The 14141-nt window shown below is 37.5% G+C and overlaps 1 protein-coding gene across 1 annotated transcript in view; it reads right to left on the bottom strand.

Moving 5' to 3' along the window:
- Pez (protein tyrosine phosphatase non-receptor pez) overlaps nucleotides 1-14141 on the bottom strand; it is a 923645-nt gene that overhangs the window by 468234 nt on the left and 441270 nt on the right. The window contains exon 11 of the mRNA XM_068226358.1: nucleotides 7565-7718. Within this exon, the coding sequence (XP_068082459.1) occupies nucleotides 7565-7718 (154 nt within the window). The remainder of the gene's footprint in view (nucleotides 1-7564; nucleotides 7719-14141) is intronic.

Below are 14141 nucleotides of genomic sequence, written 5' to 3'. Positions count from 1 at the left end.
CTATGACCATAAGGTTTAGCAGTGAGAAAGTGAAAAAATAAACTGAAGTATGATATGGGCGGAGAATCAGACGGAGGGACATGTTTAGGTCCAGGAAGTTCCATGAAAGACAGGAGGTTGAGGAATGTTGTCAGGCTCATTGGGAGAAATTTCCGTAAAATGTTCTGCAGACACATCATCATCATCATCATCATCATCATCATCACTAGTTTCATCTACCACCATATTCACAGTAGCTTTAGTGCCGTTAGAAACAAATTAATGCCTCTTCTTTAGCTGCAGTGATCCCGGGGCCATGTCCAGTATAATTTCGTCACTACTCTCCGAACTAAATTCAACATCACTATGCGATCATAAATCATCCATGTTAACTTCGCACCATTCCAAATACTCCATTAATTTATTGCCATGAACACCCACTGATAAAATATCACATGAACCACTTGCCATTTTGCTGTCACAAATTTACTTACTGCAAGGAGCTCTCTTACTGACCGGTTAGCGGTATTTCTAAACACATGAAAAAACTCTTGTGAAAGATAGACAACCCTTTTAAAACTGCCAAAGCAAGGTCAGGGACACAACTTGTAGCCTCTTCACTACAGGTTGTCACGTCAGTATGCACGTTACTATAGGTTGCCACAAAATTATGTATGTAATAGAATTTTCAGCTGGCCGATGTAATCAGAGCTACCAGCTTCTGACTGGATTTTTAAAGGCCAAGCTGATCAGCTTTGGCAATTTAAGGAGCTGGTGCTCACACTACCGCCTGACTCCAAGAAGGTTAATGGTAAACTAAAGCCTAAAAGATTGAGTGGTCCTGATGGCATACCACCGTATATAATTAGGGCTTGTGCCGATTCGTTGGCTAATCAATTAACTTTCACTTTTAATCATTCTATTCGCACTTCATCCAATCGTGAGAAATGGAAATAAGTTAATATTACACCCATTTTTTTTTTGCTAGGGGCTTAATGTCGCACCGACACAGATAGGTCTTATGGCGACGGGAAACCACGGAAAACCATCTTCAGGGCTGCCGATAGTGGGATTCGAACCTACTATCTCCCGGATGCAACACCCATTTTTAAGACAGGCAATTTTGTACTGATATCTAATTATCGTCCAGTATGCATTATCAACGCCATAGCTACAGTATATGAACAGAAATTGTACAATAAAGTTTATAACCACGTTAAGATTGCATTATCTGAATTTCAACATAGATCTGTCCGACTCGTTGGCTGAACGGTCAGCGTACTGGCCTTCGGTTCAGATTGTCCCGGGTTCGATTCCCTGCCGGGTCGGAGATTTTAACCTTAATTGGTTATTCCACTGGCATTGGGGCTGGGTGTATGTGTTGTCTTCATCCTCATTTCATCCTCATCATGATGCACAGGTCGCCTACGGGTGTCAAATAGAAAGACCTGCACCTGGCGAGCCGAACCCGTCCTGGGATATCCTGGCACTAAAAGCCATACGACATTTCATTTCAACATAGATCTGTACCCAACAGATCAGTTATCATCAATCTTAAGGGCTTTACTTAAAATTTGTATGATACCATTAAAACCAACAGAAGGACTGACTGATGATATTTATATGGATTTTGAAAAAGTGTGCTGTTGCGCCCCGAACTTACCTGTTGTACTGGCCCTTCATATCACTACCTTTCGCTGGCCTTGTTCTCCACAAAATGACTGCCATTTTGAACGATCAGCTGACTCCCCCCCTGACAGTGCTGTACGTCTCACAAATTCTAGAAATGTACTGTAGACCATATAAATACTCGTCATCTGGCCCACTTGGGCACGTTGAATGAGAGGTCCTTCCCTGCTGGACGTGTGAGCACACCACACTGGACAGAGGCTGGTTCTCTAGTCCCTTTAACTGCTGCTGTTTTGGTTTCAGGTGAGACATAGAGATCAAGTCATGTAAAATATTGTTGCATTCATCTTTCTAAATAACGACGGAGTGGGAAGAGTCACGCAATTGCACGGCGCTAAAATCCATTTGTGTTTTTGGGTACTGATCCTTGATGCAAGCTTGGACTTACACGCTTTACTGCATTTTGAACTACTGTACTTCACTCTTCAAGCAAATTCAATGAAATGAAATGAAATGTCATATGGCTTTTAGTGTCGGGATATCCCAGGAAGAGTTCGGCTCGCCAGGTGCAGGTCTTTCTATTTGACTCCCGTAGGCGACCTGCGTGTCGTGATGAGGATGAAATGATGATGAAGACAACACATACACCCATCCTCCGTGCCATTGGAATTAACCAATTAAGGTTAAAATCCCTGACCCGGCCGGGAATCGAACCCGGGACCCTCTGAACCAAAAGCCAGTACGCTGACCATTCAGCCAACGAGTCGGACAGCAAATTCTATCTTCATGTGCCTGCCGTTATTCCTATTAGAACTCTTTTTTGCATCAGTCATGTCTCTCGGTTCCCCCATTTCCGTTCCGTCTCCACCCCTCATTTTGTTTGAAATTTTGTATGATTGTATGGTATAAGGTATTTAAAATTTAAGACTGACTTGTAAAGAACTTAACTACCGTTTTAATCAATCTCATTATTGATTCTTTTGAATTGTGTTACTTATTCAGTTAAATTTATGAGACTGATTGATTGATTGATTGATTGATTGATTGATTGATTGATTGATTGATTGATTCTTGTTGTTTACAGGGGCTAACATCTAAGTCATCGGCCCCTAATGATACGAAATGAGAAAAAATGAAACAACAAATTAAAAACCCAAAATCCTCCACTGACCACAATTCAAAACATGAGGACGAAGAATGAATGGATAATGGATATGAATTTAAAACTATCAGTGGAACTGACCCACAGTGCCTCACATGCACAGAAGCTGGGGTAGAACAATAGTATAACTGACCAAGGGACTATCTCTATAGCACGACACTGAAACGATGATGCTTTTATTTAAAAGGAGTCCAAAATCCAAGTCATCAGCCCCTCGCAATTGTACTTATCGCTAGAAAAATAGAACCATGGTATTTGTCACGTTGCGGTACTAATCGAGAGTAGTGTAGACTCGCGGGTATTCCACACATTATGGTACTACTCACAGGTAATGAAATTCGCACATGTATTACAGACCGAATGTGTTTCGCACATTGAGCCACCCTTGACAGGCAAAGCAAACCTATGGTGTTCATCACCTAAGTGTACTACTCACAGGGACTCATACTATCCCGTGGTGCTCCTCATATAGTGGGTACTAATCATAGGCAAGCTACCACCATGGGTTCCTTCATCCCATGGTGTCGCTCATATAGTGCCACTGATCACAGGTACTGTAAAAGCCGTTAAGCCCTCGTTTGCTACTATTCACAAACCTATTTGGTACCAACATAGTGGTACTACGAGCAAGTAAAAGCGGCCCATGGTGTTCCCCGCGTGGTGGTACTAATCACAAGTAGTTTCATGGTTCTAATTTGATCATCCATTGGTCGCCCCTTTAGTCGTCTCTTACGACAGGCAGAGGATACCGTGGGTGAAATTTTCGCCTGCGTCCCCCACCCACAAGGGGTAGACAAAGAGAAAAAATAAGAAAGAAGTAGGGATCCGTCACTTCGAAAAATGAAGTAACGGACAAAGAAAGACAGGGGCCACACACGGCGTAAAAATGAAAGACTCCCTAGGCCTAGAATGCTCTAATACCGTCGGGGTCGGAAAAGAACAAGGGTTGACCAAGGGAGGTTGGACAGAATAGATGAAAGTGAGGACCCTGCACAAGCAAGTGGAAGCTATGCCAGGACTCAGCTAAGGGCCCGGTGGTCGCCAACCCACGCTTCCTTCCCAGACGAGAGCCCTTGGGGCCCTTTTAGTCGCCTCTTACGACAGGCAAGGGATACCGTGGGTGTATTCTTCATCTGCGTCCCCCACCCACAGGGGGTATTTATGAGACCTGTTAACGATTTGGCATAAGTGTTTGCACATCTAAGATTCTGGATTAAATATATAAAGTATTTATTCTAAACAGACTATGTATCACTTTCAATATTTGTCTCAGTTATGCATCGAATTATATTTGTTATGCTTTGTACCCGCTGGTTGGTTGTGTACACATACGTATATCTGTTCAAGTAAAAGGTGGTTGTTTTCATTATCGAAATTATCTTTTTGTTTCATGTATATCTTGTTACCATCCCCTACAGCCCGGATCCCTCTGGGCTATATTCCACTGTGCACTGAAGTGTTTAGTTATTATTATTATTATTATTATTATTATTATTATTATTATTATTATTATTATTATTATTCCGAGGTATCTGTGGAACAGCAGATGTGAAAGAAGGTGCGGGCTGGAATGGGTCTAACTACAAGTCCGAAAGATGAATTAAAAATTTAAATAAAAGGTTATATTTTCAATAGACAACAAAATTTAACAAATTTTTACATAGAATTTGAAAACTCAACGAGTACAACAAGTCAACAGCTATCCAATAATTAGGTACAAGACCAGAAAAGCAAGGATTTAGAGACAAATTAATGATCTGGGCTTCAAGCCCCACCTTTTACAATCTCTGAGCTCTCAGCTCACAACCACAAATTACCAAAGGGCAGAAAACCCCTCATTACATGGAGCACTTGCTCCCATCTAGTAATGTCAAGCCTCCTAGAGGTACCTTCCAAAACATCATAAAGAGCTGACCGCTCTCAATCTTTCAAGCCTATTAAAGGCCACAACAACTTTCGCATTGCCTGCCTCTCAAGGCACACTTACAAATGAAAAGGGGTACCTTGTAACCATTCTACTGGACCTTAAATTTAAAAAAAGGTTAATCTACACGGCCCAAAATACAAAAGGAATGGAGGCGAGAACTTGCACTCCTACATGAAACTAGTTAAAACCTAAGTGGCGCTAGGCCAATTCAACAGGGGCTATTCCCACACTAGGGAGGTGACTCGTATATGAAAATTTTAATACATTAGGAAAGAGAAGAAAATCGGTTATGAAAACGTAGTCACCTCAGATCAAAATGCAGGGGAGCTCGAGAGGGTAAAGCACACTCTCTATCCCTGATTTACAGTTAAAGTAACATGAAAATTTTACATCGAAATGGTATAGGTTACATCAAAAACAGTTCCGGACCTTCCCCGAGGATTAAACTGCTGAGCTAGCAAGAAAACAAAGATGTTAAACGGCCATTACCTTTTTGAAGGGCTGTTGACTGATGAAAGAGGAGCTTCCCACCTCCTGCTATTCTTCCATACACTAAGCTAGATGTTGTACAAGTGGCCGAGAGACCACAAAATCAGCAGCTTTTATACTCTCGTGGAAGATTCGAGACCTTTCATGAATAATTTTTTTTTTTTGCTAATGGCTTTACGTCTCACCGACACAGATAGGTCTTATGGCGACGATGGGATAGGAAAGGCCTAGGAGTTGGAGGGAAGCGGCCGTGGCCTTAATTAAGGTACAGCCCCAGCATTTGCCTGGTGTGAAAATGGGAAACCACGGAAAACCATCTTCAGGGCTGCCGACAGTGGGATTCGAACCCACTGTCTCCCGGATGCAAGCTCACAGCCGCGCACCTCTAACCGCATGGCCAACTCGCCCGGTTTTCATGAATAATTAAGACACACCCACATGTGTTTATTGGTCGGCTAAATGTTACAAGTCAAAAATGAAGAAGAAACCTGTGATTGGAGGGAAATTAATTACAGAAATTACTGATTGGGTAAATTCAAAACAGGCGGAAAGAAAGGATTAATATTGCCAACCCACCAACGAAAGAACGAAATTTAGTAAATACAACAACTTATGAATACAAAATATCTTCAAGAAAAGTTCCTTCACTTCGCACCAGGGTGCATGATCATAGTTTTTGGTAGAGACATCTGTGAGAGAATGTCCACACTTCTTGATAATTAGTAAACAAAAACAATTCGAAATTAACACAGTGACATCTTCAGATAAACGGTTGAATTAATTCAGTTTTAAAGTTCAGAGTTTCAGCCATAGAGGAGTATTTTAAGGCAGAAAATTCAAATGTGCGGCGTATAGGTGTACCAACCGGTACTGTTATTATTATTATTATTATTATTATTATTATTATTATTATTATTATTATTATTATTATTATTATTATTATTATTATTACTACTACTACTACTATTGATGTTAAACCTATACTCTGTCACTGAACCGTAGCCTCGGCCTAACATACTGTCACCACATGCTGGCAAAGTACATAGTGTCAGTGATAACAAAAGCATTCGATAAAGTCGACCATAGAATTTTAGTTATGAAAATGTATAAATTTTGTTTTTATAAACAGTTGTTGCAGTTAATATGTTCATATTTTAAAAAATCAAGAGCATTTTGTTTCCTTTAACGGTGAAATTGCAGATAATTTTATCAGTCCTTCTCGGGTACTGAAAGGTTCTTGGACCTATTCTTTGGACCTATTTTGTTTTTAATTCTAATTAATGATTTACCAGACAATATTTGCCACTTTGTTTACTTTTTGCAAATGATTTTAAACTTTACAAATACATTAGCGGCCACAAAGACCAGGAAGAATTGCAAAAGGACATTGATAATGTCATTTCTTGGTGTGATATTAACAAATTGCCTTTGAATGTTAGTATATGTAAATACATGACTTCTACCAAGAGGAAGGAATATGAAGTCTCAGCCTATCACATACATGCGGTAAAATAGGATATGGTTTTAACATTTAAGGATCTTGGTATAATTTTTGATGGTAATGCTAACCAAATGCTAGGATTTTTTACATGAAATTCAAGATGTTTTACCCAGCACTCTGTACTGAATAAATTATATGATACCTTAGTAAGGAGCACATTGGAATATTCTGTAATAATTTGGAGCTTGTATACAAAGCAACAAGTGAATGCTGTTGTAATTATACAAAACAAGTCCCTACATTATCATTATAGCAAAACTTTTAATATTTGTTTACCTTTTAACACACTGACCCAGTTATTGAGGTATATATTTCAATTTCTTTAATTGAAAACCAGATGGTCCTTAATTTCTATACAAATACTAAGAAAAATTTGTAATAGGACGATTTGATTCTTTGGACCTGTTAAACCGCATTTCATTCCATGTTCTGCAAGTAAGATCATGTCAGCACCAATAATTCGGATAATGAATTCAATAAGAAACTAAAGGCCTGCCTTTAAAATTTGTAATTTTTTGATAATTCTTTCTTTCTTTCTGGTATTCATCATATTGCCCAGTGTAATCATGTGTGTTTTAAGTTTGTTTTTTGTATCGTTTTCTTTTTATTTGTATTACCGTGTGATTTGATGGTGCATTTTATTTCTTTTACATTTTAAGTAGTATCATACATAATGTTAATATGCATTTTTTTTATTTTGTTTTTTTTATTAAATTTTAACTTCATAGATATAGATTGATAATGAATGTTAAGAAGGTACTTAATTGGGTGCAAAACCTGTGTGTGTGTGCGTGTATAAATAAATAAATAAATAAATAAATAAATAAATAAATAAAACAAACATACGAATAATAGCACATGTAATTATAACCAGTACCTCTTGTACGTGTGTCTGGTGGATCTCAGGTTGGCTGCTGTATAGCAGCCCCACTTGATGGCCAGGCCGGACACTACTTTGATTAGCATTTTGATACTTCAATTGGATGGCTGTCTCATAGTCAGGAGCAGGTCGGTATGAGGGTAGCAAAGCCCTAAAAGAGAAAAGGAAAAAAATTTAATTTGGCTTAATGCGAGTAAATCAAACATACTAATGCAGAAATATAAAGGAACAAAAATGACAGTTCCAAAATAACCCTCATTAGTTACAGAATTAAGATTTTTCTTTCTCTCTTTCTTTCTTTCGATCTTGCAAAGCTCATTTGTGGTTATATAGCCTCACTGTTTGAGATTGTTTTCACATCAAGACACACAAGTTTTGAGTGTATTAGGCACCTTCCACATGGAATATGGTTATGACCAGCAGCATGTTCCTCTCCGATATTCTTCCAGGGACCCTCCTGTATGAAACTGCACCACAGACCTACTCTAGTCCCTTCTAAGATTAATTGAAGAAATCATACTGTTGTTCCACATACATTGTGAAGCAATAAATCACGTTCTTCACAAGACCACGCACGATCTCCATTAGTCTCTTGATGTTTGTAATACAATAGTAGCCCAATAATTCAAGTTAACTGGGGCCAACGTTACCTTGAATTACAAAATAATTGTAATACATGAAAAATATAATAATAAACCAAAGGTTAATGCGTGAATAAATATTAAACAAGTACTGAAAAGATTAAACAATACAGTACCTACCTGTGTAGATATAGGCTAACATCACCTAGTTTAAGTCACTTGGTTGTTCCCATCTAAACAATTACCTAGTTTAAAAGAAACATGAATTCAGATTTTAAAGAAAATATCCAGTGTCTATTATTTCAAAACAGAGCCTCGTTTTTGATGAACAATATAGTGCCAATTTTCTAAGAAGCACAGTGTCTAGCTTCTGCTTGCTGCTCAAAATAATACAATGCTTTGTTAAAGCAGAAGTCATTTTCTTTTGTTTTGACTTAGTTAATACAACCTTCACATTTTGCAGTCTGTCAGGACTAATGAAAGATTAATACATTTTAGAAAATACCTGAAAGAGAAAACATTCAATTAATAATTAATTATTAATATTCCATTAGTTCTGACACAATGAAAAACACAATAATGCAATGCCACTTTTAGCACTCTCAAATCCGCAGTATGGATAGTCACTGGTACAGTCTCTTAAGACACATCATCTGCCCGGTCTACAGTGGGTTCACTCATCATTTCTGAGATTGAAACATCGGTCAGTTCAATCTTTTCATCACTGTTCAACAAATTCTAAAACTTAATTAGTAAACACTTCCATGAATTCTGCCCAGGGGATGGCATTTTTATTCTTCATGTATGTACAGTTGCTCAAAAAAGAAAAAGAAAAAAAAAAAAAGATGCATGGTAATGTATAAATTCCTCACAAGTACCCTTTTCTCAGAAACAACTGAACCTACAGACATCATATTTGTTATGGGAATCCACAAGGTTTGTATCTACAAGGGAGGTGAATTATACTTTGACAATAATTAAAATTAAGTCTGATAAAACATTCAGTGTGAGGAGCATGCAATACCATTCATTCTTGTTTTGAGCAAATATACACTGTATATGAAAAGGACAGGGGGGGGGGGGGGCAGTCTTATATAGGAAATCATGAGCAATTTCAAAATATAACATATAAGTTTGAGAAATGTACTTGTGAGAAACATATGAACATAGTTTTCCTGTAATTTGTAAAATTTTTAATTTATTAGGAACGGCTTGAATTGCACAGAAACTCGAACTACAGAGGCTCTACTGTAGTGGTTTCTTTAGGGGAAAGTGTTAGCAATCACAACTTGGTCATGAAATACAGACTACAGGTGAAGAAATTGAAGAAAGGAGTGATAGAAAAGAGATGGGTTGCAGACAAGTTTTAACAAGAGAAAGTGAAGGAATTTTCCAAGGAACATATTGCACAAAACCAAATTAAGTGTGAAAGATATACAATAGATTAAGAGTGGAAGTGGACAGTCATGGGAATGAGTAACAAATAAGTTACAAGATTGTGAGCAAATGCAAAAAGATCTCGAAAATGTTGCGAGATGGACAGCATGCAATGGTATGATGATAAGCAACGTTAAAAGTCAGGTTGTGAGTTTAAATAATAGGAAAAGTCCTCTCAGTTTTAATTACTGCGTTGATGGGGTGAAAGTTCCTTATGGGGATCAGCGGAAGTACCTAGCTGTTAATATACGGAAAGATCCTCATTGGGGTAATCACATAAATGGGATTGTAAATAAAGGGTAAAGATCTCTGCACATTATTATGAGCATATTTAAGGTTTGTAGTAAGGATGTAAAGGAGAGGGTATATAAGTGTCTGGTAAGACCCCAACTAGAGTATGGTTCCAGTGTATGGGACCCCTCAACAGGATTACTTGATTCAACAACTGGAAAAAATCCAAAGAAAAGCAGCTTGATTTGTTCTGGGTGATTTCCGACAAAAGAGTAGCGTTACGAAAATATTGCAAAGTTTGGGCTGTGAAGACTTGGAAGAAAGAAGACGAGCTGCTCAACTAAGCAGTATGTTCCAAGCTATCAGTGAAGAGATTACGTGGAATGACATTAGTAGCGAATAAGTTTGAGTGGTGTTTCTAAAAGTAGGAAAGATCACAATATGAAGATGAAGTTGGAATTCAAGAGAACAAAGTGGGGCAAATATTCATTTATAGGTAGGGGAGTTAAGGATTGGAATAATTTACCAATGGAGATGTTCAATGATTTTCCAAATCTTTTGCAATCATTTAAGAAAAAAATAGGGAAACAACATATATAGAATCTGCCACATGGGCGACTGCTCTAAATGCAGATCAATGTTGACTGATTGATTGATTATTCTTCATTTTCATCGATTGTTGTAATTTCTGTTTCTCCGACCAAATACGTTGTATTGGTTTCTCTCATCTTCCTCAAAACCCGTTGTGTGAACAATTTTCCTGATTACATTTCTATCCTGCAAATTTGGAAATCCTAATTCAGTGAGGTCTTTCGTTACTTGCTTATACCATTTTGATCTCGTACGTCTGATTTGCAAAAATTTGTGTATTCGATAAGTAAGTCTGCTGTTATTCATTCTTTCCAAATGGCTTATACATTGAATTTATCACAGTCACAGTGTATCAGTAAGTTCAGATATTTTAAAATATATTTCCGAGTTGGGTTTGGGGTAATGTATTCCATTTTTAGTTCATGGCCTGAAGATTTTCTCTTGATTTTCCTTTCTCTATTCTCTAATTGTTCCTTTAAATTTTTATGATGTAAATTGAGCGTTTCTGAAGTATAAAGAGCTTCAGGTTTGATCACTGTTAAGTAATAATGAATTTTATTGTTCCAGAGCAAGCATTTTTTGTTATAAATATTCTTTGCATGTTGAAAAGAAATTTCCACTTTCTGAATTCTTGAAGCTACTGATTTATCTTCTTTGCCATTTTCAGTGATCCATTCACCTAAGTACTGAAATTCCTTTACTCTTGCAATTTTATTCATATCAATGGTAAGTTCAGGTGGAGCAGTTTTGATATCTGTTATAAATTTGTTCTTTTCATTTGATATTTTAAGTCCTATTTTTGCTGCTTGCTCTTCCAGTATTGCAATCTGTTTGTGTGCATCAGAGATGTCTTTGGCAATTAGTACCATATCATCAGCAAACACTAGACGGTCTATGTCAAAACCCTAAATATTTGGTCCTAGTCGGTGGCATGGTGCACCTGCTTTTCTCCACTCTCTGACAACCTTTCCCAGAGCACAGAAAAACAGTAAAGGGGAGAGCCCCTCACCTTGACGTACATCTGTATTTATTTCAATCTCATCACTACATCCACCCATAAATTTTATTTTAGCTTTTGTTTCAGTCAATGTATCCTTTCTTGTATTTTGGTAAAGTCCAAATTCTGTTGAAACATTAAGTAGTGAGACGTGAAGTATACTATCATAAGCTTTTTTGAAATCGACAAAAGTGATGACATAATATTTGTTAGATGTGTTTCGAAAATATGCTATAATGTTTTTTAGAGTAAAAATTTGCTCTGCACATGACCTCCCCTTTCTGATGGAGAGAATTTTATATGTGATCTGTAGGAGAGACACCCCTCGATAATTGTTTGGATCAGTTTCACTTCCTTTTTTCGTGTGTGGGATTGTATTATCACCAGTTTCCAATTCTTGGGGATCCTGTCATATTGCCAAATATCCAACAATTTTGTAAAGTTTTCTAATATAATTTTCCCCTGCATTTTTCCAAAGTGCTACAGTTATTTGATCTTCCCCTGAGGCCTTGTTATTATTTTATGATTGAATTGTATATCTAACTTCTTGGACAGTCAGTGGGATTGAATCTTGATTACTTTGATAAGAAGTGAACTGAAACTTTTCCAGAGGAATTTCATGGTTAAGTAATTTGGAAAAGTATATTGCGAGGATTTTACAGTTATCATCAATGGTATAAGAGTGATGGAAGGGTTAACTGTTGTTTGAAAGTTCTATAATAATTCCTTGACTTAAATTGTTTAATCTTCTATAGATTGTAATTTTACATCCTCACTTTGTTTACGAATTTTGCTTATTGATTTTGTAACCACCTTTCTAACAATTTCAAGTTCTTGAAAGGTGGCTGGAGTTTTATTGCACGACCAATTATGCCATGTTTGTTGCCTACGCTGAATTACGGGTGTTTTCTTGTTCTTGTGGGTGGTGATATGTTCTCTGCTGTTTTTAAGAGTCCTGCTTGAGGTTATATCAAATTTTGTGGATCTAATATTTCTGTTTCTTTCTTAAATTTTTCATTGTTTTTAATAACCTCTACATCATACCTTCATTGTGATGCTCGCTTCGTAAAGTTTCTTTTTTCAGGGATTACATCCAGGAAAAATTTTGTTGGATAATGATCGGAATCTAAATCTAGTCCTTTCAAGACTTTTAGTTTCATGATTACTGACGTATGGAAGTGGGAAATCAGCACATGATTTAGGTGTTATTCACCCAAGTTTTAGATTTAGAAGAATTTTAAGGATATAAATGCAAACAATAAAAAATAAGTTGTAGAAGTCTAATGCAACTTATACTGAATATTTTACATGAAACAAAAAAAAGGAAAATTCATGTACATAAAACAAAACAGGCAGAGAATGGAAGATGAGAGAAGAACTGGAAGGAAAAAATGAAGCTATAGCATGCAAGAAATCCATGGCAGGAGGAAGGATATGATAAATACATATCTAGGACTGTACTGAGAGATACGGTATTATGCATGGCTGGAAAACGTATCAAGAGAAGTGTGAAGAAGAGCAAAGGCAGGCGTAGGGAATATGGAAGAGGTCTTCATTCTGATACTGTAAGAAGGGACATGGAAGGGGTAAGAAGGAAACTAATTCAGGTGACCTAAGGAAACCATCAGCTGCTTTGTAGCTTTAGGTCGGCTGCTTTCCTCCGAGCTGAAAGGGTTCTGAGGTTTAACTTTTCCAGCACTTGATTAGTGCTCAAGTTGCGACAGATAGAGACCCAAAGACTGTACATGGTCAAGGTGGCCAAGATTTGAAGAATAAGAATAAGAATAATAATAAGAAGAAGTGGACCAGGTTAGAGAGATATATTCAACAACTGGTAAAACACAATGTTTTGAAGGCATTTATATCTGTGATGTCAGAACACCTATGAAGTAAACCAAGGAGTGACACAGCAAGGGAGGTAAGCCTGTTTGTGTGGGAAACAAACAACAATTTATTATCAAAGTGTACTCCCAAATCTTAATGACCAACAACATTTAAAATTGGCTGGTTCAGTAGGAAATAACTGTGAAATAACAGGGATTTATGGAGTGTGAACAAAATGGTGGAACACTTGAAGGGATTAGGTTTAAGACTCAATGCAACGTACCATTGTGATGTTGAATCAAGTGCATTTTGCATGCAGATTATATTAGAGGGAGAGAATCAATATATTTGAAGATTTTAGTACCATCTACAAAGGAATTAATTTTACAAGAGTTGTGTGATACCATATCAATAAGATCATCAATGAACGGGGCAAAAGGAAGGAGACCTAAGACAATGCCCTAGGGAACACTAGAGATTGTGGTGGTGGGAGGAGAATTGTATCCATCAAAGACCACACACTGTAATCTTTCACTCAGAAAGCTCTGGATGGAGCACATTGAAGTATTCAGAAAATATGTGAGAGAAGCACATGATCCATGGTATAAAAGTCTTTGTGAAATTGATATAACATACTGTACCCGGAATGGCCGTACGGAACTAAGTCCCCGCAATTAAAACTTAAATTTCGCGCTACGCGCCGGCTCAGCAGCAGAATACAGCCAGGGACAGCGAGCAATCTGTGTGTGAGACATAGAGCGGGTTGACGTCACAGCCTGCCTCCCCGTGACACAGAGAGAGCCTACGTCAGTATGGAAAGTTCGAAAGGTTCTTCGGCTAATAACCTTCCTCACAGTAATAGTTGGATAAAATCAACAACAACATCAGCATTTAGCCCCACATTTTATCTCCA

Source organism: Anabrus simplex, chromosome 2 (assembly GCF_040414725.1).
Source record: "Anabrus simplex isolate iqAnaSimp1 chromosome 2, ASM4041472v1, whole genome shotgun sequence".
NCBI classification, from domain to species: domain Eukaryota; kingdom Metazoa; phylum Arthropoda; class Insecta; order Orthoptera; family Tettigoniidae; genus Anabrus; species Anabrus simplex.
Note: the sequence above shows the minus strand (reverse complement) of the source record. Positions and strands in the feature narration are given on the sequence as shown.